We start from the raw sequence: 19924 nt of genomic DNA, 5'->3' as shown, positions 1-19924 counted from the left end.
CTCGTGATTAGGATAAGACCACTGAGCTCGCCGTCAATCATGTACGATTATTTCTCCTAGGGCGCATTTACACGGGGCGTTATATGCAACACATTAAATGAGAATTAAATGAACTAGACTCAAACTGCTACCTGCGAGAACGGTCGGATTGTGACAGACTTCAAGCCGTACTTCTGCCTCGCGTACTGCTCATAGTATTGCGGTTGAAATGCTCTCATCCGGTTGATGAGAGATGTTGCCGCCTCTATCTCGAGGGTATTGGTGCCATTTCGCAGCCACTTGCTGACGTCGAAGCTATGAGCCATTTGATCGAGAGTACCTAGTGCTTCCCCATTGATCCTAGCCCTAAAAGACCCCTGGAACATGTCGAGCTCCATGTATGCACCCGCATCAGAACCATACGGTGCTTCTGCAGTTCCAAGAACGAACTCTGTCGAGTACGTCGCATTCCCAGAGACGTTCTGTAATCCATCTATGTCTGACCATGGACTCAGTGACGTGAGGTTGAAGCTGTGGTAAACCAACTTGGTCGCTACGATATCCTCCACGTCGTCTGAAGGGTTCTCGTTTGCTGGTTGCCAGTCATCAACCTCCAAGGCCCAATCGGTGAGCTCCAATACAGGCATGGGAGCTTTGGAGGATGTTGTTAGCTGGGAACCATTGCTGAGTACGATCCTGTAATCTCCAGCTTCACCATTTCGAACAAAAAGCTGCCCGGTTGTGCTGTTGCGGAAGATGGAGTCGGCAGTGGAGTTCGCTACATGTACGACATCGGCCGACGATGGAGCGACGATGAGCATCTTTGACTGTTGTGGCTCGAGCGATATCCCAATGTTGAGCCGGCCGTCCATAATGGTGTATTGACCAACCAGACTGATTTCGCCAGACCAAGCGTCAAGCTCAAGCGGCGCCACGTAATCGTGACGGATCGGAAGCGACACGTCTTGGCTCACACCTGTTGATGACGAGTTGGCAGTGAAGAAATACAGATCGAAGTCGCCATGCTCGCGGCGGATGTGAATCAGCGGGGATGCTGAGTGCATGACAGCTGGGGTTAATCCGAGTTTCGCGAGTCCAGTAGGGATGCTGCTCAAGTCAGCCACGTTGACGACATTGCTCAATGATAGAAGATGCTCGATGTCGGTAGCGACATCAGCAGAACTATCTTCAGACAGACCCAGAGAACCTGGTGAGGTCCAGTTGCCAAGAATAAGCATCGGCAGTCCGGCATCGGCCAGGTCTCTCAGCTTGCTGGCTGATGCAGGCGTGAGTTGGGCCTGTCCTGCATCAGGGTCTTCTGCCACAACAAGCAAGCTGTAATTCCCTGCGTTAGGTGCAAGGCGTCTGTCTATTACAACAGCCGATGGTAGATGCAGCAAGTATTCGTCGACGTACGTTGTCGTCCATCCAATCCGAGCACCCTCGCTGGTGAAGTATGGACCGACGTAGTGGTCGTCAGAAGCCCCATTCTGTCGGAAGAACGCGCAATCGTACTTCGGTATGCCTTGTGAGGTGAATAAGGATGCCCGACCCATGTAGGCCGTGAAGTCAGGCACATGCATCCAAGTTGGAGTACGTGGGCCCCAGGACTCGGAGTATCCGATGCGGCCTTTGTACGGAGTGAAGGCTCCCCAGCCAGGCCACGTCGTTTCCGGACCGTAGATGTATGAGAAACCGTGGAGAACATTGTGAGTCAGACCAGCAGCGAATTGGGGATTGACGGTGCCCAGAATTTTGGTCCATGTAGTTGTGTATGCAGCCTTGTTGTAAGCGCCCAGCTCGCTTGACATTATGTTGACGCCAGCGAAGCTAATTGCCCCAGCCAAGACGCGGTAATCGTCAATGATTTGGAACCCGAGAGACTCGCCTTCTGGAATGTCCAGCGCTGTGGCGATTCTCATGCTGTCCAACTTGGCGATGCCGTAGGGTTGCGCCCTGTATTTCATGCCGCGAGAGTTCAGCCACTTCCGGAGGGGCGCAATATGATAATCAGCGTAGAGATCGGTGATGGTTTCGTGATAGTCGTGAAGAGATCCTCGTTGCACCTCCAAGTCGTTGAACAGGAAGAGGTAAGCATTGTTCTTGTACTGCGTGATGACGGGGAGGATGTCCATGACGCTGTACCCCCGACGAGACAGGAACTCGTCGGCAAAGTTGGGCGTCCAGTACGTAGCAGAGACCATCTCCTGGGAATCCTCAAACAGCGATGTGGGTGTCTGGGCTATGAGTTCAAGCATCTCAGGTGTCAGGATTTGATCTTCCCAAAAGTCAATGACGGCCTGAGCGCCAGCTTTGCTGAAGTGATCGACGACGTAGGAGGTTGGTATTGTGTGCGGATAGTCCTCGGGCTGTTGCCCTGTGCCGCGAATGACGGCCGAGAACAGCAACCATGAGGAGTTGTCTGGAGGTGAGAATGCGACTTTTCCATCTGCCACCGTATCGGTCAAGTCGACCATTGATCCGTAGTCCAGGTACACTGGGTTGCCGTATGGATCGGAATCTTGACTGATGCGCCAAGCCTGAACGGCAACCAACTTCTGCTCGTTGACGCCATCCTTTCGCTTGGAGAAAGGACCCGGAACGGAACCATTGTAGGTAGTCGTGGTATTAATAATGCTTTTGCCAAGGACAATCTCCTTAGCTGAGGCTTCATCGTCAGGGACAATGGTCGGAACTGCCATTGGCCAGGCGGGCCCAAAGGCAAAGTCATGGCCCATGCCACGCGAGTTGGCTTCGGTAAGTGCAACCTTGACAGCGTCTAGCCAAGGTTCAGAAGCCCAGCCGTTGGTGTCAGTGTGCCACTCTGTGCCTTCACTGGTGCTATGGTGGACATCCTCGATTTCGACGCCGCCAAAGCCAGCTTCGGCCATCTGGATGACCTCGGCCCGGATCTCATCGTTTTCAACGGCGCCATGGGGCCACCACCATCGGCCGTAGGGCCGAAAAAGAGTTGGCGGGGAGCGGAAGTTGTCGAGGAAGTCTGCCGCCACACCTGAAGCATTCCAAGATGCGAAGAATGGTTCAATGAACGACTTCTATGCGTTAACTCATAGAAAGACATGTTGGAGGGCATATACCAACCATACTAATGTTTCTTCTCCGTAAGGTTTGGCTGATTGGAGATCTTAGCAATACCAGGTCAACACGGCGCAATTTGATCCATCTCCCCTGACGGGTCTTTCTCTCTACATGTAAACTAAGAAGGCATTTGTTGATAAGAGATCGCCATGCAACAGAGATACATGAAGACTTGCGGGTACCATCTCTCGCACCCTGTTATACCGTGTAGTCTTGGGTGTATGAAGCCAGCCAAGAAATGCATTTCCCATCTTGGACAGCGGCTACCACATGGTGCACCAAACCGTATTGTCCCTCCTCAATTGATCTACTGCTTCATGACGAACGGAGAAAATAGTCTCGGCTCCGTGGCAGATTTGACAACGAGACCCCGCAATCTCATCCCGGATGGCTCCGGTTGATCATGCACGGAAGGTTGCAATGAAGGATCTCTCCGCACGAGAGCTATCTAGTGGTGGCGTTTAAGCAATGCTCAGGCAACGATCACTCAGTACAAACAGAAACTAAATCTTTTTCGCATCCGATACTGGTTTTTTCGCGGAAAATATGTAGAGACGCGGTAATGATAACCCGAGTAACGTCATGTTTAGGACGCCCATTGCAGACTAGTCGTTATGAAGCAACAGATTAGTCCCCATATCCATCTTCTAATCGCGGCCCTTTGAGCTTTCATGGTCCCTGGTTTCATCCGAAATCATTCTTTCGTGCCTGATTACAATGCATTTGTCGATATTCGCGTTGGGCTTGCTCTCCTTTTTCGGAGGTGCCCAGGCAGCCGATAATGATGCTTGGCCGATCAAGCAAACTCCCTACACTGATGCCGTACAATGGGATCACTACAGCTTCATCATCAAGGGACAGAGAAAGTTTCTCTTCGGTGGTGAGATGCATCCCTTTCGAATCCCCGTGCCACAACTATGGGAAGACGTTATCGAGAAGATGAAGGCTATGGGTATGAATTCCATGTCGTTCTACTCACACTGGGGCTATCATGAGCCACTTGACGGCGAGTTGGACTTTTCCAGTGGTGCTCATGATCTCGGGCTCCTGTTGGAGTACTCCAAGAAGCATGGCATTTTCGTCACGCCTCGGCCTGGTCCATACATCAACGGCGAGCTCAACGCAGGAGGTTTCCCACTGTGGATTACGACCGGTGCTTACGGTAAGCTTCGATCGAATGGTACGAGCTACACCGATGCGTGGAACGGCTACATGTCATCCGTAGCTGAGTTGGTCTCCCCGTACCAGATTCACAAGAACGGAACTGTAATCAACTTTCAGATAGAGAATGAGTACCCCCAGCAGTGGACAAACCAGAACGAGAAAATACCGAACTACAATTCTGTCGACTATATGGAAGACCTCAAGGCGGTCGCAGTCAACAACGGCATCGAGATTCCACTAACTCACAATGACATATCTGGATACGTTTCATGGGCTTCGGACTACGACACAGTTAGTGCGGGCGGAAACGTCGACGTGCATGGGTACGATTCTTACGTAGGTCATCTGTCAGAGCAAATCCCTGAAGAATAGTAACACTAACACAAGTGATAGCCCCTTTGCTGGAGCTGCAACCCAGATCAATGCAGCTCCGGCAGCTCCGGGAACTGGGTTCTTCTAGACTATCAGCCAGACTTCCAAAGGTCTTCACCAAGCAATCCATGGTTTAGCCCAGAATTCCAGGGCGGGAAAGTGGTGCCCATTGCTGGATATCCGGATGGCTGCGCAGACACAGTTGGTGCCGACTTTCGCAACCTCTACTACCGCCACAACATTGATCAACGAATGACGGCTTTCATCCTCTACATGACCTATGGAGGCACAAGTTGGGGCTGGCTTGGCGTTCCGTTCCTCGGCACTAGCTATGACTACTCTGCACCCATCGCTGAGGATCGGTCTCTTAGGGACAGCTTCTACGAGATCAAAAACCTGGCGCTGTTCACAAGGGTTGCTCAGGATCTGGCCAAGACAGACCGCATCGGTAGCGGCAGCAATTACACAACGAACCCATCCGTCTCTGCGACTGAGCTTCACAACCCGGACACAGATGCGAGATTCTATGTTGTTCGACACACGGACTCGAGAAGCGACGAGCCTGTCACCTTCCAGCTTCACGTCAACACTTCGGCTGGCCCCCTCACTGTCCCACAGATCGCGCCAGCGACGTCCCTGAAGGGCCATGTTGCCAAGATCCTGGTGACAGATTTTCCAATTGGTCAGGACAAGCTACTTTACTCCACAGCTGAAGTATTCACGTACGCCGTAATGGACGGAAAGCCAACACTGGTGCTTTGGGTTCACCCTGATGAGTCAGGGGAGGTCTGTTTTACCGGGTCTCACAAGGGGCAGCTGAAGACTTGTGCTGGTTGCAGCGATGTTCAGTTCAACGTTACTGAGCACGGCACCATACTGAAGTTCACTCAGGGCCCTGGACTTAGTGTCGCCTTCGTTGGAGACACAAGGGTTATCATGGTGGATCGATCTGGTGCCTATGGGATGTTCGCACCGACTCTGACTAACGATCCTTTGACTCCGGTCAATGAGACTGGTAAGGTTCTCCCCTTGAAACATTCGTACCCGAGCTCAACTAACTCTGACAGTCTTGGTACACGGCTCCTCTCTCATCCGCGGAGCACAAATCAGCTCAGATGTGATCGCGATCACCGGAGACACGGTTGAAGATGCTCAGCTTGAGGTGTTCGCCCCTTCCAACGTCAAGAAAGCTACTTGGAATGGCAAACCAGTCGACACGAAACCAACACCACACGGCAGTCTCATTGGGAGAATTTCGGGACCACCGAAGATAGAGCTACCGAGCCTGGGCCCCTGGAAAGTTCAAGATTCTCTGCCCGAAGTCCTTGTCGATTATTCCGATGACGGGGTAGCCTGGGTCAATGCTAATCATCAATCCACGAAGAACTCAAAGAACGACGCTACCATTCCGTACCTCTACGCTGACGACTATGGATTCCATACTGGATCATTCATTTACCGTGGCAGATTTACTGGCATTGCTGATGGAGTATCACTTACCCTTTACGGTGGTCAAGCCTTCGGATTTTCAGTGTACTTGAACGGGCGGTTCTTGGAGGCATTCCCAGGAAGTCCAGGAACAAAGACGGCCTCCGGATCACTGCTTCTAGACTTCCCAGAAAACGCGTTGTCGCAGAACATAACCAATGTGCTCACTGTCATACAAGACAACTCCGGCCACGACCAAGGAGCCGGAGGGGCTTTGTCAATCCGGGGGATCCTCAACGCAACGCTGGTTGGCTCTGAGGGCTTCGACTCTTGGAAGCTGACTGGAACTGCCGGTCGCTCAAAAGGCAAGATTCTCGACCCCGTCCGCGGTGCTTACAACGAGGGAGGGTGGACTGCTGAACGGCTTGGCTGGCATCTTCCAGGCTTCGACGACTCGAATTGGCCGACGGCGTCTCCATCGGAAGGTTTCGACAACGCCACAGTCCGTTTGTACCGTACGATTGTGCCTTTGAGCATTCCTACCGGTGTTGATCTTTCGGTTCAATTCGAGTTGAGCACTCCTGGGGGCAACAGCACGGCACGAGCCCTGTTGTTCGTCAATGGGTACCAATATGGCCGCTTCTCACCGTACGTCAACTCGGCCACCAGATTCCCGGTACACCCCGGCATCCTGAACTTTAACGGAGATAATGTGATTGGGGTCTTGGTCTGGGCGCAATCTTCAAATGGAACCAGTGTTGGAGTCAATTGGAATATCACAGAGGTCCGAACTAGCTCCTTTGACACTCACTTCGACACTAAAGACTTGCAGCCAACGTGGGGGGAGGAGAGGCTACTCTATGCTTAGAACTTACCCATCTTACTTCGAATGCAAGTGGCCAACAGGGTGATCAGTTAGCATGGTTGTCGGGGTAGATTCAAGAGCGAAATGTATACCAGCAGCTCGTTTAGTAGAGTATGGGAGAGTATGATACACTCCAAAGCAGTGGGCCTTAGTCTTTTCCTTCAATCATGGACCAAACCCCCAACCTCCATAGTTTGGATCCAATCTCCATTTCAGACAGTTGTTCTCAGCTGTGCCTCCACGCTTGACAGACCCAGCTCCTTCGCAGTTACAGCTGTCCACCAAGACCTTCAAATATCGCTCACACTCAGTCTGAGCTACATTCCACTCGCACCCGCTCTTTGCCTCGATGGCTAGCACGACATATGTCCTCCGCCCCTCTGCTGCACTCTCAGTATCTCTCAGAGATTGTTCCACCATGCTGCCAGCCTTCAACGTAGTCCCATCCAGCGGTTTGCAGAACCTCTCAATGATGCCGACTAGAGATGCTCTATCCGTCTTGTGGCCACTGTTGTAGCATTTCCTCGTATTGGTAGAAGGACTTGGGCGGGCTGGCTCAGGAGTAGACGGTGGGCTCGCGCCACCATCGCCGCCGCCGTCTCCATCTCCGCCTCCAGACCCGCCATCACCGCCATCACCGCCATCACCGCCATCACCTCCACCACCTCCACCACCGTCACCGCCGTTATTGCCGTCGCCACCACTTCCTCCTCCATTATTACCTCCTGAACCTGCACCGTTACCTGTTTCGGGAACAAAGATACACACCCCATCTTCATCCTCGTCCTCTTCGTCATCCTCATCTTTCTCTTCGTCTTCTGGCTCATCCTCTCCACCGCTACTGCCGCCAGTATTATCTGTTCCCGGCGGACAGGACAGGGCTGGAAATGCGCACTCATTTGTCAATGGCGATGGAGGACCCCACACTACCGTTATGGGGGGCGGAAACTTGATAACTATCGGCGGAGGCGGTGGAATTGGAATGGTGGATGGTGGAGGGGGATGAGGCGCGGTTGGTGTTGTAGTATGAATGCTATTTTTATCATCATAGTACTGGATTCAGATAGGACGTTAGCTCTGGGGAATCCACAGAATCCAAATGCTCTGAGTCAATCTAGGAGTTACTGACCGTGATCGGTGGCCACGTCTTCGTGGAACTGAGAATTGGTGGGAAGATCAAGATGATGCCGTCCGTCGTGGTTGATGCAGGCACAGGCGTTGTCACCACAACGGTGCTTAGAGCCCACTTAGTGACTGTAATCGGCGGTCTCGTGATAGTCGATACCCAAGTGTCACGAGTGACCATGATCCTCGGGAAGTCAATAGTCGAAGTCATGCTAGGCCAAGGCGGAAGCACGAGGGTGCAAGGTGGTACACATGATATCCGGGGCTGCGGCATGTCCCAGATTTCCTCGCCAATCCAAAGATATCCATGGCCGCTGTCGTCGGGAAGTGGTTCTTCGGGCGGTATGACGCACTTGTCTTTCAGAGACTCATCTCTGGAGCATGTACTCTCGGGACAAGCCCCGTTATTACAGCCAAAGCTGCACAGACCCAGAAATGTGCAGTCAAGCCCGGGGTTTGGGTACCCAGGCCCATGAGTAGGCTCCGGCATCTTATCTTCTGGCAGCGGCTCTCCGAGAAGTTGACAAGTGCATGGGCCAAGAGGACAGTAGTGATACATACAAGTGAAAAGACAGAGTCGGTTGTGTGCTTCATCGCCGAACCCTTTGACGCATACCTGCTCTTCTAAGGAAAGAGGTGGCGCTTTGGGCTGGATAGAGGTTGATGCTATTGCAGTTCCAACCCATGGGTTCCAATTCGTAAGGCCGTGCGGACAAGTTGATAAAATGGCCGGTCCATCTAGGCGTGTAAAGGCCTGGCCATTGCGGAGTAACCGGATCGATACAGTGCCCGTTCGACCCCAGAAAGGAACACTGCCATGGTAGATGCCAACGCCGCCAGGAGGTGTGCTGATCCACTCGAAGTTGGAGGTAGTTTCTCCACCGATCTGAAGTTCGATATCGGCCGGAGATGTGAGCATTGCGGAGAAAGATACTCTGTCCTGTGCAAGAGTCTCAGGTGGAACTTCTGCCTGCAGTTGGCTCCCAGTGTTGCCCTTAGTGCCACCACTTGCACAGGCCCGACTAGGACTCAAGCGGTACCAGGAGACCAGAGACTCCTCCGAGACAGTGGCCTTTCCACTCTTGTAGGTGTCGATGAGGTATGGAAGAAAACGACGCCAACCATCATGCGGGCGGTTCACTGCGTAGTTGAACGGCGCTTTGCCTTTCTCAGGACCGAATGCCACATATGCTTTGTCGTTGAGCGGTCCGATGTAGTGGGACTCCCCAAAGTCATTCCAGGAAATGATCTGGACATACTCCGGCCGGATTGTCCATACTTGGTTCCACCGGTCATACCACAGGTCATCGCCTCTCCAAAGCCAGTTTTTGCTGTACCCTGGAAGGTTAGTATAGAACCAGGGAGAGACAGGCATCATATACGTTTTCCCGTCAAGGAATTCGATGTACGAAGCATCAATACTAGTATCCATTGGATTAGGTCCTTCAGGCCAGGCTGCCCAACTAAATAGACCGTCGGCAACGCCTGGCCTCAATGCCCGCCTGGCTCCCCATGAAGACCAGGAGGGGATAAAGAAACAATTGGTTCGTTTCTTGATTTCAGGCCAGTCAGCATAGCTGGAAGGTCCCTCGAAGGTTGAAACCAGAGGTTGTGATCCGTGTAGGAAATAAACAGGTCGGGAGGCGTATTCCTCGAGGAGGTCGATCACAGCATCCTGTGGCCAAGGACCCTGTCCAGCGTAATCGAATGAGAAGAGAAGTTTGAAGCCTCGCCGACTTGCAGCATCAAACATAGGAGGCAAGGAGACATCATTCGTCTTCTCGCCATAGGCTATGTTGAGCACAAAGGCGTCAATATGGGCTTCTTGTGCAAGAGATATCTCATATTCGAAATCTGAAGCAGTGTAGAATTCCGTATTGCTGACCTGCCAAGTCGTATGTTAGCTCACTGCCGTTGCAACAAAGGGCAAAGAACGTTTCAGGGTTACCATAAAGTGAGCAAAAACAGCCCTTCCTCGAGCCATTCCCGAGAAGAACAAAATGAACGCAAATATGAGTAACGCCTCCATCGCGAAAACGGCGTATGGCCTGTCCGGCGTGTTCGGGCCAAGAATCGGTGCTTGCCACAGTACTCTTGAGGGACCGAGAGAACAAAGTTAGAGGGCAGACAAACAGACAGACAGACAGATAGACAGTGGGAAGACAGTCCCGTCTAAAACTATCTCTGTGTCAAACAATTCCGTCAGCTGTGCCACATATCGTCTGCCTGGTAACTTAATCGCTCATGATGTGATTACTGCCTCGGTGACGATGAACTCTAGCCAGGCCTTTGCCAAAATTGGACCTCATGACTCTTTGACACTATCCCCTTGCCCGATATTAAAATTACGCCGAAGAGCCAAGACCTCAAGCTAGATGCTTTAGTCGTGGCATTGGTCGGGTGATGCTGGAAAGCATTCCAACGATGCAGCGCGGAAATCACTCCCAAACGAACAAGGCGCCGAGGATTTAGACAGCGCCCCCATAATATGCCCGCAGAACTAGACCTAGACAGTTTTGGAGATTTTGAAGTTGTTGATAGGGCCGGATATCAGTATTCGAATGCATGCGCATGACCCCAGCGGTCCTGTGATTCCGCCAAGGACGGGTTGCGTTGCAGGTCTGCAGGTGTTGCTGCGCCGCGGCGGTGATGTACGCTGAAAGTTTGAATGACACGATCACCGAACCTTCCCTGTTTAAGCCATGGCCGTGGTTCCAGACCGATAGCGCAGTAGAGCTTATGCCGTTGGTTGGAACAGCTGCCAAGCCCAAGTTGTGTTGGTGGTTGAACTGGTGCCTAAATTCTGTGATGTTGGTTGATAGATAAGTGCCAAGACACTTGTGTTGGTCCTGAGTGGTAGAGCAAGTGGACCTGATATCAGGGAAACCTTATGCGCCTGGTATCCTTTTCAACAAATCTAGGCGCCAGTGGCGGCTTGTGATTTCGGCGTCTTTCCGTCCACCACGTCCAGCTGAAGGCTGCTTCTTGCACCCTCCCTCCGCCACTTTAGTCTTGCAAAGATTTCCCTAGGGGTTTCACAATGTGATCAAACGTTTGTGGGGCTGTAGAAATGGAAAGGGGATTTGGCAACGAGGAAGAGTCTCCCAGAATGAAGACGCTTTCGATCGAGGGACGGTACGGGAATCAACGTATTGCAACTTGAATGTACCTCGATTACGGACAATATTAATATGCAGATTGTATTGATGTATTGATGTCTCTTAAATTCAAAGTCCTACGATCTAATATTCTGATAACCTCAGCAGCTGTGACCGTGTTCATCCTCACATAAATGACCCTTCGAGATTGCTGATCGTGCAATCACGGAAGGATCATCGTGCTGTTGATGTTATCAGAGCACTGGCCGAAGTCATTTTGACTAGTTCCAAAGAATATCAGGTCAGCTCGATAGCTCTTGAATAATCATCATATCCACGACCAAATTTGGTCTGAATTCATGAGGTTTACTTCGAAGACATGAACTTACCAGCCGGTTCCACAATGTTCCTCAAGAACGCCACAGATTCCACGAGAACTGCAACATGTGCCAAAAACAATATCGCAAGTATAGCCAAACGCTCCACCACAAGTCCCATCAGGTGTTGTGCCAGTAATCCATGGCAGAGGCGACGACACTGGAGGCGGAGTAACGGCGTCGATGGCGCAGTTGCCAGACTGGCACACGCCGCTGCTGCAGAAGTCTGTCCCATTTCCACACAACCCGTCATTGTTGCAACATTCTCCCCATTTGCCGGTGCACTTGAGGTCGTCATTGTTGGTCCCGCACTTGCCGTCTGTTGAGTACCCAAGTTCGTCACACGTCCCGAAGCTGTTATGGCATGTTCCAGGCCGGCAATCTTCACTGAAACTTGAGTTAGATTCCGAAAACTAACAGGGCCGGAGTCTTCTACCTAGTATCACCACATTTCCAGGTCTCTGAGTTGCAGCAAGGAGTGTCAGTGAAGTGGCATGTGGTATTATCGTGAGAGCTCCCGCAGAAACCGTCCTCGGTAACCAGTGGCATAACGTCTGTAAAACAAAAACATCAGATTTCAAAAATGTCAAAAGGTTGGAATGGAGAACTTACATCCCCTGACACAATAGGTGGTGTTTGGTTTGATTGTTTCACAGTCACGATCAAGGTCTGGATTCAACAAAAAGAATTTCTCGACCGAAATTGAATATTGCAAAGAAATTTCCGTGCAAGTGTAGTAATTGACAGTTGAGCTGGTCGTTGCGTCGTAGCGGCAGACAATATCCCCGGCTGCTTCGACATCACGCTTCCAAGTCCAAGGCTGGCACTCGTCAGCGGCCAAAGACAGCTTGCTTGTCAACAAAGCTAGGAAGAAGAACGTTGAGTGCATCATTGGATTTCGAAAGAAAGATGCTAGTGCCGCAAAAGAGGGGAGACGGAGATGTGGATGGAAGGACGTTGATCGTGACAAGTAGTCCGAGACACTTGCCGAATGGGATGCTCGTCTTCTGGACTTTTCTCGTGAGATTCCCTGAATATCACTAAAGTCTTGGCACGTCGACGCTTGTCTGTTCACATGCAGGGGTCAAGTGCAGGAGGTGGAACTCAATACTCTACACGAAGATTCACAGAACCAACAAGGCTTGGCAGCAAGGACGAGTCCAGGGGCCAGCCAAGCACATAATCCCAGAATATATCGCGCGGCACAGCAGGAACTACCTCGGAGATTGCATTTAGGTAAAATCTTCAGGCATTTCACTCGAGAAGTCAGCTGATGGATATGTTGCGAGATTTTTCTGAATCAGGCAACGCATTGCACATCGCGCTAAGCGCCATTCTTGTCTTCGCCGCAAGATGTCACCTCCCTCTTCCGGATACTGGTCTCGCCAAGACATGCGTAGCCAAATTCTAATCTCACATCTTACATGCTTGCAGAGGGTAGCGTAAGAACATTTGTTCAGGCAGATCTCTGCCCACGCCAGGGTCGTAGATGTGTTGGTGCTCATGGTGCTCTTGAGCCGAAAGCCCGCGGGTATTAGTGAGCGGCCGCAGGTCCTTGCGATATTCATTTAGTAGTTAACAGAGACGGGTTGGAAACATCAAATACAAACCCATTTTCTCCGTCTTTTATCTCTTTAATCCTTTTCTGATCTTGCCAGCTTCGCCCTCAGACTTGTAAAGGCATCAATGATGTCGGCCCTCAATTTGCCAAGACTGGCCGAGGGTCGGCGTGGAGCAAATCCGTCAGCTCTATTTCGTTTCGTTGTCTCGTTTTTCATCCTCAACTGGTTTTTTCAGGGAGTAGCATCTCAGTACAATCAGCATTGGGGCTGGCAGACAGTCAACGGTGAGCAAGTACCTACTTGGACGCCGCAACCCGGGACCATCCCACCAAGACCTATCTTTATCCCAACCGGAGAAACACTCTTCCTGGAGTACAACTGCTACTACATGCCTTCGATTTGCCAAAACGCGAGGACCTATCTCATAAGCGCTACTGGAAGCGCCAGACGGTGGCGTACCGCATTCGCGTACGACTTCAATGTTGGCCGTGGCCATGATCGCAGAGGCACGGTCTGCAACGGCACATGGTCCAACAACCACGCGTGTCCCGAGAGGGCTGGCCCAGGCAACATCGCTCAACACCTGCCTAGATATAGCGGTGGCGTTTGGCCGGAGGTGGATGTTTTGCCAGCAGCACCCAACCTCCAGCTGTACACCATCCAGGGCTACACAGACGCGAACGGACAGCACCACGATTCGAATCTGGCGTATACTTGCGACGAATGGCCGGCGGCACCATGGGTCGAGGGCGGTTCTGGCCTGCCTAGATATGGCGGCACGCAAGCCTACACGCGCTGTGCCCCCCAGAAGACTTGCGCTGGTTTGAAGTCGGAACAAGACTGGCAAGGATCGAGCCACAACAAATTGCGAGGGCGTCTCAAAAGCCGAATCCGGAGAAAGCATTCTTCAACATTCGTCCCGAACGATGACGCTGGCCTCTTCTTCTTTCGCATGGTGAACACGGCGAACGGTGTGGCGGCGAGAATGGTGCATGTTGACGACAATGGAGCGGAGACCGAGAACACACAGCCGGCAACACGGAACTCAATAAGCTCCCTTGTAGATTATATGGACTGGGCTGACTCGGTTGATCTAAGTCGTCTTTCTTCGCGTTACGTCGCAAACGAAGAGATTATTAGTATTCATGGCGAATGAGTATTACAAGATCGTTGGACCAGGCAGTGCTTGGCGTGAACGAGGTAGAATGCAGCGTTGGTACCGCAACATCTGCAGGATAAAGATATCGCTACTTGTTTACATGCTTCATTTTACGAAAAAAGGAAATCTCATTTTATGCACTTATTCATGTCATGTCATTCGTTCAAAAAGAGTGAATGAAGGCCACCTCATAGGGCAAGCTGGAACCCAGGTCTGTCGGGGCCCCGAACAGGGATACCCATGTGCGATATATTGGGCCACTGCCAAGATCGGACACGGGTGCATGTACTCTGTAGCCAGGTAAACATTGCATTAAAGAACGGCCCTCCCTCACCTCTCACCTCTTGCAGCTGAAATGTACATTTCCTCTTTTACTAGCACAGTCTATCTCTCCCGTACGACCTCATTTCTACATTCTCACAATGTCAGACGCTTCTACCGACCCCACATCGTTGGTCGCGCCGTTGTACCCCCCGTTGGAAACATTCATCGACCGCCAGAATCCTCAGCCAATTTCTCTCAACCTGGCATTCAACCGGTTCCGATGGCCTGCCTTTGCTCCTCTCCATGAGATCAAAGTTCTTCGCGACCCATCGAATGCGGAATCGGTGCAGGACCCGTACCAAGTCCAGTCTGAAGACGGTACTTCCTCGTTACACCCTATTGCCAGCGAGTTGTACACCAATCCTCCCATATCCTCGTTGAAGGCTTCAATCGACATTCTCGACCATTACGGCAGTCGAGATGCATGGGAAGATCTTCACACGGTGGACCGCCCAGAAGATGACACTGAGGTCCCATGCGAATGCTGTGATCGGATGCCGTATCGACCACCAGAATCACTCGTTATCCGTGCTACCTCTGATGCTGGCGTGACCATCGGAGATATCGTCTCGCAGGTAAACAAGTACATGAATGACTTGCGAGAGGATGTCCTCGAGGCCTTGGATGCTGTTGGAGAGTATGCCGGTCAGAGAAGCCCGAATCACTCATTCTGGGTTGACTTCTGCGTCAACAACATCGGTATCGAAGAAGCACGGTCTCCGGAAGAATTGAGAAAGGCTTGGAAAGATCGTGCAGATTCTATGCGGGGCTTTCCTCCGGGGCAGAGGTATCAAGAGATGAAAAACCCTCTAGAAGGATAACTGACTGCGTCCTTTAAACTACACACCAGTACGCCAAGATAGAGGAAGCACAGTGCTCAGCAAGATAGGGCCACAGAAGAAAAGATTACTATTCAACAAGTCAAAGTATCAAGCTGTGCGTTTTGAAGATGAACGGTTGAACTTGGACACCCATAAATACGTCACTAGTACCGTGGACTTCTGACACCAAAAAGCTTTCTTTTCCACAAGGTTAAAGAGAATGAAATCTTTTCCCAAGACAGCCTCAAGTGGCCCTTGCCAGCAGCATAGCCAATGCCACAATCGTCAAGGACCAAGCTACATGATACTGCATACGCGTAGCGTCATTCTCTTCGCCCCCTCCGTTTTCGTCCTGATCCACCGGCAGCTGGGTAGTGTTTGCCCACAATGAAGCTGAGTTTCTCCAAGGCTGCTGTTTCCGAATCCATGACTGATCATGAGAAGTTGAAGAGAATTCGCTGCCGCCAAGTATATATCCGTGGCATTAGCCCCAGGGATCACTCCGCTATGAACTCCCATGAATGCCTTCCCACTAGTTATGCCAAACGTTCTGTTGCGTTCAGCTGACGAATTGGCATTTGGCGAATTGAAAGGATCCGGGTTGAGGTTTGCTGTTGCGACACCGCCGCCAAAGGTGCGGTTGAACAACTTATCATCTAGGCGTTCTCTCACGGTATAGCCGAGGGTATTGTTGCACTCGGGAAGCGTACCCCACGACGTCCTTGGCGAGTTGCATCTTATTCCTCTGCTGAAGTTGCTGCCTTCTCTGAGAATTGCCCGCACGCATGCTTCTCCTAATATTGGCGTGCAGTCAGTGTTATTGGCATTTTCATCCGTGTAAAGGTTGGTGACGTTTGCTGGGTATGCGACGATGTCCAATATGGACACGCAAAGTGGTCCTGTTGAGTTGCCCAAGGCCTGCGGGATATTGCCACCACTGGACCACGCAAAGTCCCAGGTTGTGCTGACGTAGGAAGGGTTTTCGACGGGTTGCTCGGCCCCAGTTACCGCATCAGTAACGTTGATTCCCGAGGGAAAGGCGAACTCCGTCACGTTAACTCCTGTTGGCTTTTTCAGTATTACCTTCGTGTTCAACTCTCAGTGCAACTTACTCCAAGTCCAGTACGGGTCTTTTCCGTAGACCTTGGGGCTTATGAGACCTGAGAATGGGACGAACTTGACGGATCGCATAGCTTTCGGGTTGGTAATGGCTTCCCGGTAGATCTCATCTGACTGATTGTTGTTAAAGGACCGGTCGTTCCCGAACGGTCCCATGTCAAGTCCCCTCCCAGTCCAAAACCGTTCTGCAGCTGCAGTTGCTTGAACAGCGATGAGAATAGACAAACAGTGTGGCTTCATCGTGCGTTTGTGTAGGACTCGTAACAGAGCCTCGATGACAGAATTATACAATAGACAAAGCTTACACTTTGGTATTGCTTGAAAGTGCGAACGAAAGTCTTTTTCTATAGGAAGAGGTTATGTTCAACTTTTACTTCGTTGGGGAAAGAATTGGGCGATCATGTCGGTCTCAAATCCGAAGGCATGGTGGACGGGTGCATTACATGGCTACGTCTGCCAACTCTCTTTGTCTCACTCATGGCACAGGTTCTCGGCATCTAAGGCCGCCTAGGCAGGACGAATCAAGGCAACATATCTTGAAATGATTGGACGCTGCAGTTGGGTGGTCAGCTTAGCCACCAAGCCACAGTCGCCCGAGGAAATGATGCATCATTTCTGATCATCCCGATTGGCAACCAAATAAGCTTGAAGTGTGTCGCGTCGAATGCTACAGGCGCAAGGCGCATTGTTGCCATGCACTTCCGAGTGAAACAAAAATAGCAGCCAAATTCGTTGGCTATGGTTTACCATATGTGCGCCACATCGGACTATGCATCAATCAGCCATTTGAAACTCTCATGCTCAAGTGAGGTTATTCGCAAATTTAATCTCAACAAAGACTTTGCCGCAATCGCAATAGCAGTTAACAAGGATGCAACAATCTTCAACCAGACGTCAGAACGCTTGCTTGTACTGATTTTCTTTTTGGTGTAAAGTGTCTGTGACTCTAGTGTAGTATTTGGGGCTTTCAAGGATCTCGTCTATTAGCGTCACTGTCCGTCCAGTAAGCGAAGAAGCTCATATAAATTCACTTGTATCTTGGCATCTTTCAATAATTAACGTCAGCGCATAATTAGTTTTCTCTTTCATCGATGCTGCTTTGGAGTTCTGAGAACAATGGTCATGACCCCGTTACGCTAACCCCGCAGCTAGAGTTGACGGCGGCGGGTGGCAAGGGCCAGGATGCGACGGGCGGCCGCGCCGCGAATACGCGAGTTTGGACGACGTCACAGACTTTCGGACCCCTCCGTCCGAGATCGACTTCATTTGCTACCTCCAGTCTATCAACATCTACGCAGCATGAGATATTGCTGGTCGTGAAAGTCATCGAGTTACTGGGAGCAAAGTAATAAGAAAGCAACAATCATGACTATTGACAACCGCTCATCGTCAACACCTCGAACCCTGAAGGTCGGCGATCGAGCGGCCTGGGCTGAGGCCCTCAAGACCGATCGACCCATCCTCATTCACCTCAACGCCGATACCACATGGCTCATTCAACTGCCATATCCTGACTCCGAATCAGCCCCCGACGGACGGAAGCGCTTCAACATACTTCTCGACCCTTGGCTGCAGGGTCCTCAGTCCGATGTGGCGTCTTGGTTCTCTACACAATGGCATCTCGTCGAGCCCAGCGTCAAGACCATGGCCGAGCTGAACTCATTGCTTGCCAGCCTCGAAAACGAATCTGATGGATCAGATGATGCTGAGAAATCTTACATCGATGTAGTCGCCATTTCCCACGAATTTACGGACCACTGCCATCAAGCGACACTAGAGGAGCTACCCAAATCTACACCTGTATTTGCAACCGACAAAGCAGCAGATTTAATCCGATCGTGGAATCATTTCGACTCCGTTACAACAACTCCAGCATTTTCTTCGTCAACCGAGGACTGGAGAGAAACTCTCAGCGTCGCTGGCTTGCCATCTTGGCTGGGTATCGGCCGCGTCGTTACCGCAGGCAACGCACTCTATTATCACTCAGCCGTCATGATCGCCTTTGACCTTGGAAAGCCAGAAACAATCCTCTACTCACCCCACGGCATTCAAGCTTCAGACTTGACTTCCATTCGGGAGTCAGGTTTCTCCACACTGGCCCTACTTCACGGTCTCCACGACGTGCGCATTTGGATGACGAAACAGCTGAATCTGGGAGCATTGAATGGCATTAAGGCCGTCGGAGAAACTGGTGCAAGATATTGGATAGCGACGCATGACGAAGTCAAGACAGGCGGCGGGCTTATTGCTCCTCTTCTCGTGAGGACGCGATATACGCTCAAAGAGGCTGTGGAGGCTGAAGAAGAGAAGCTAGGAGGCAACGGGCCTGACTATGAGTTTGTAGAGCTGGGCTCTGGGGATGGGTTGTTATTGTTGTAATTATCACAAGGTGCTCCGGCAGCTGTACACGCACACGCTCTCATTGGCGAGGCATTCCATTATCGTTGAAACCAAGCCATACTCCGCCGCCTCCACGGGGGCAACATAGGGCCAGTCCATAAGGTATATTTATGTTCAAACATTGATCTGGGCCAGCAGATCTGAACTGGGCATATTTCTTGAATTCAACATCCTGTGAAGCTTACAATTTTCAACGTGCACTTGCCACCGGAGTCCTTTCGATAGACTCTGGCGGCGCCCTGGCAAGGCAACACGAGGCAGGATAGGATCATCACTTGTGAGGGTGGAGGAAATGCAAGTCGAGGGGTCCGCACAGCTTCGGTAGTAAAGGGGCATTTGCAAGGCTTGCCGAATACCTGGCAAACACGTTGGTGCATCCAAACTTGCTGGCCAGTCAGATACGTAACCAGCAAGACTATGCAGAGTACGTGGGGATGAGTTCTCTTGGCACCAAAGGCCTGGCGCTACTCGTCAACCACCCAATCGTTTATCACAGTCTGCATTCCGAAAAGAAATGTTGTCCAGCCATATTCCTGGAACGAAATTCGCCATCTCATCTGGCCATTTTTTGACTTACCATTCCTCCGCCCCCACCCCCGGGTCCCCTGGAGGGACCAAGTCTTGGACTGGTTTGAATCCTTCCCAGCCGTTCCGGGATGGGGATCATAAGTACCGTGCAGGTCTGTTGGAGCGACAACAGATGCCGACTCGCGCAGGCGGCTAGGCATGCCAAGATCACCAACGCGCTCTAGCAATCGAAAATTCATGAAGTTCTTGGGCTCTCATTCAAAATATCATCTCACTTTCTCAACTTTCGCCCCCAGGTAGGGGTGCTGGTGTCAGTGCCGTCTTGGTGTATGGTCGTTGGGGGCCGATCTAGACAAGCTTAAATCAGCCTCATTTCCACAAGACTACTGGAAGGACCTCTTTAAGAATAAAAGACATCTTCTCGTCTTGTGCAGCCATAGGTCTACTCGCTCCTGAAAGATGTCGGTCAAAGGCTCAGAGCGTCGCTTCAGCGTCGTAAGTACT

The 19924-nt window shown here is 51.3% G+C and overlaps 7 protein-coding genes across 7 annotated transcripts; 3 read left to right on the top strand and 4 right to left on the bottom strand.

Moving 5' to 3' along the window:
* Positions 1–119: 119 nt before the first annotated feature.
* Positions 120–3051, bottom strand: GCG54_00007474 (uncharacterized protein; the record flags this gene model as incomplete). Its single annotated transcript, XM_045407455.1, has 2 exons — positions 120–2992; positions 3048–3051. The coding sequence occupies 2 exons, from the start codon at positions 3049–3051 to the stop codon at positions 120–122; spliced, it is 2877 nt and encodes a 958-aa protein (XP_045266900.1).
* Positions 3052–3795: 744 nt separating this feature from the next.
* On the top strand, positions 3796–6910 carry GCG54_00007473 (putative beta-galactosidase B; the record flags this gene model as incomplete). Its single annotated transcript, XM_045407454.1, has 3 exons — positions 3796–4578; positions 4636–5629; positions 5682–6910. The coding sequence occupies 3 exons, from the start codon at positions 3796–3798 to the stop codon at positions 6908–6910; spliced, it is 3006 nt and encodes a 1001-aa protein (XP_045266899.1).
* Positions 6911–8021: 1111 nt separating this feature from the next.
* On the bottom strand, positions 8022–10061 carry GCG54_00007472 (Mutanase; the record flags this gene model as incomplete). The annotated part of the gene is made up of 2 exons (XM_045407453.1): positions 8022–9917; positions 9981–10061. The coding sequence occupies 2 exons, from the start codon at positions 10059–10061 to the stop codon at positions 8022–8024; spliced, it is 1977 nt and encodes a 658-aa protein (XP_045266898.1).
* A 1454-nt stretch (positions 10062–11515) lies between these two features.
* Positions 11516–12396, bottom strand: GCG54_00007471 (uncharacterized protein; the record flags this gene model as incomplete). The annotated part of the gene is made up of 3 exons (XM_045407452.1): positions 11516–11894; positions 11944–12061; positions 12120–12396. The coding sequence occupies 3 exons, from the start codon at positions 12394–12396 to the stop codon at positions 11516–11518; spliced, it is 774 nt and encodes a 257-aa protein (XP_045266897.1).
* Positions 12397–14650: 2254 nt separating this feature from the next.
* GCG54_00007470 (uncharacterized protein) lies at positions 14651–15373 on the top strand (the record flags this gene model as incomplete). The annotated part of the gene is made up of 1 exon (XM_045407451.1): positions 14651–15373. One exon carries the CDS (start codon positions 14651–14653, stop codon positions 15371–15373), a length of 723 nt encoding a protein of 240 aa, XP_045266896.1.
* Positions 15374–15870: 497 nt separating this feature from the next.
* Positions 15871–16732, bottom strand: GCG54_00007469 (uncharacterized protein; the record flags this gene model as incomplete). Its single annotated transcript, XM_045407450.1, has 3 exons — positions 15871–15898; positions 15942–16434; positions 16486–16732. The coding sequence occupies 3 exons, from the start codon at positions 16730–16732 to the stop codon at positions 15871–15873; spliced, it is 768 nt and encodes a 255-aa protein (XP_045266895.1).
* A 1125-nt stretch (positions 16733–17857) lies between these two features.
* On the top strand, positions 17858–18871 carry GCG54_00007468 (uncharacterized protein; the record flags this gene model as incomplete). Its single annotated transcript, XM_045407449.1, has 1 exon — positions 17858–18871. The coding sequence occupies one exon, from the start codon at positions 17858–17860 to the stop codon at positions 18869–18871; it is 1014 nt and encodes a 337-aa protein (XP_045266894.1).
* Positions 18872–19924: the final 1053 nt, after the last annotated feature.

Source organism: Colletotrichum gloeosporioides (genome assembly GCF_011800055.1).
Source record: "Colletotrichum gloeosporioides strain Lc1 chromosome Unknown consensus_27, whole genome shotgun sequence".
Lineage (NCBI taxonomy): Eukaryota > Fungi > Ascomycota > Sordariomycetes > Glomerellales > Glomerellaceae > Colletotrichum > Colletotrichum gloeosporioides.
This window is presented reverse-complemented; position numbering and strand designations above follow the sequence as displayed.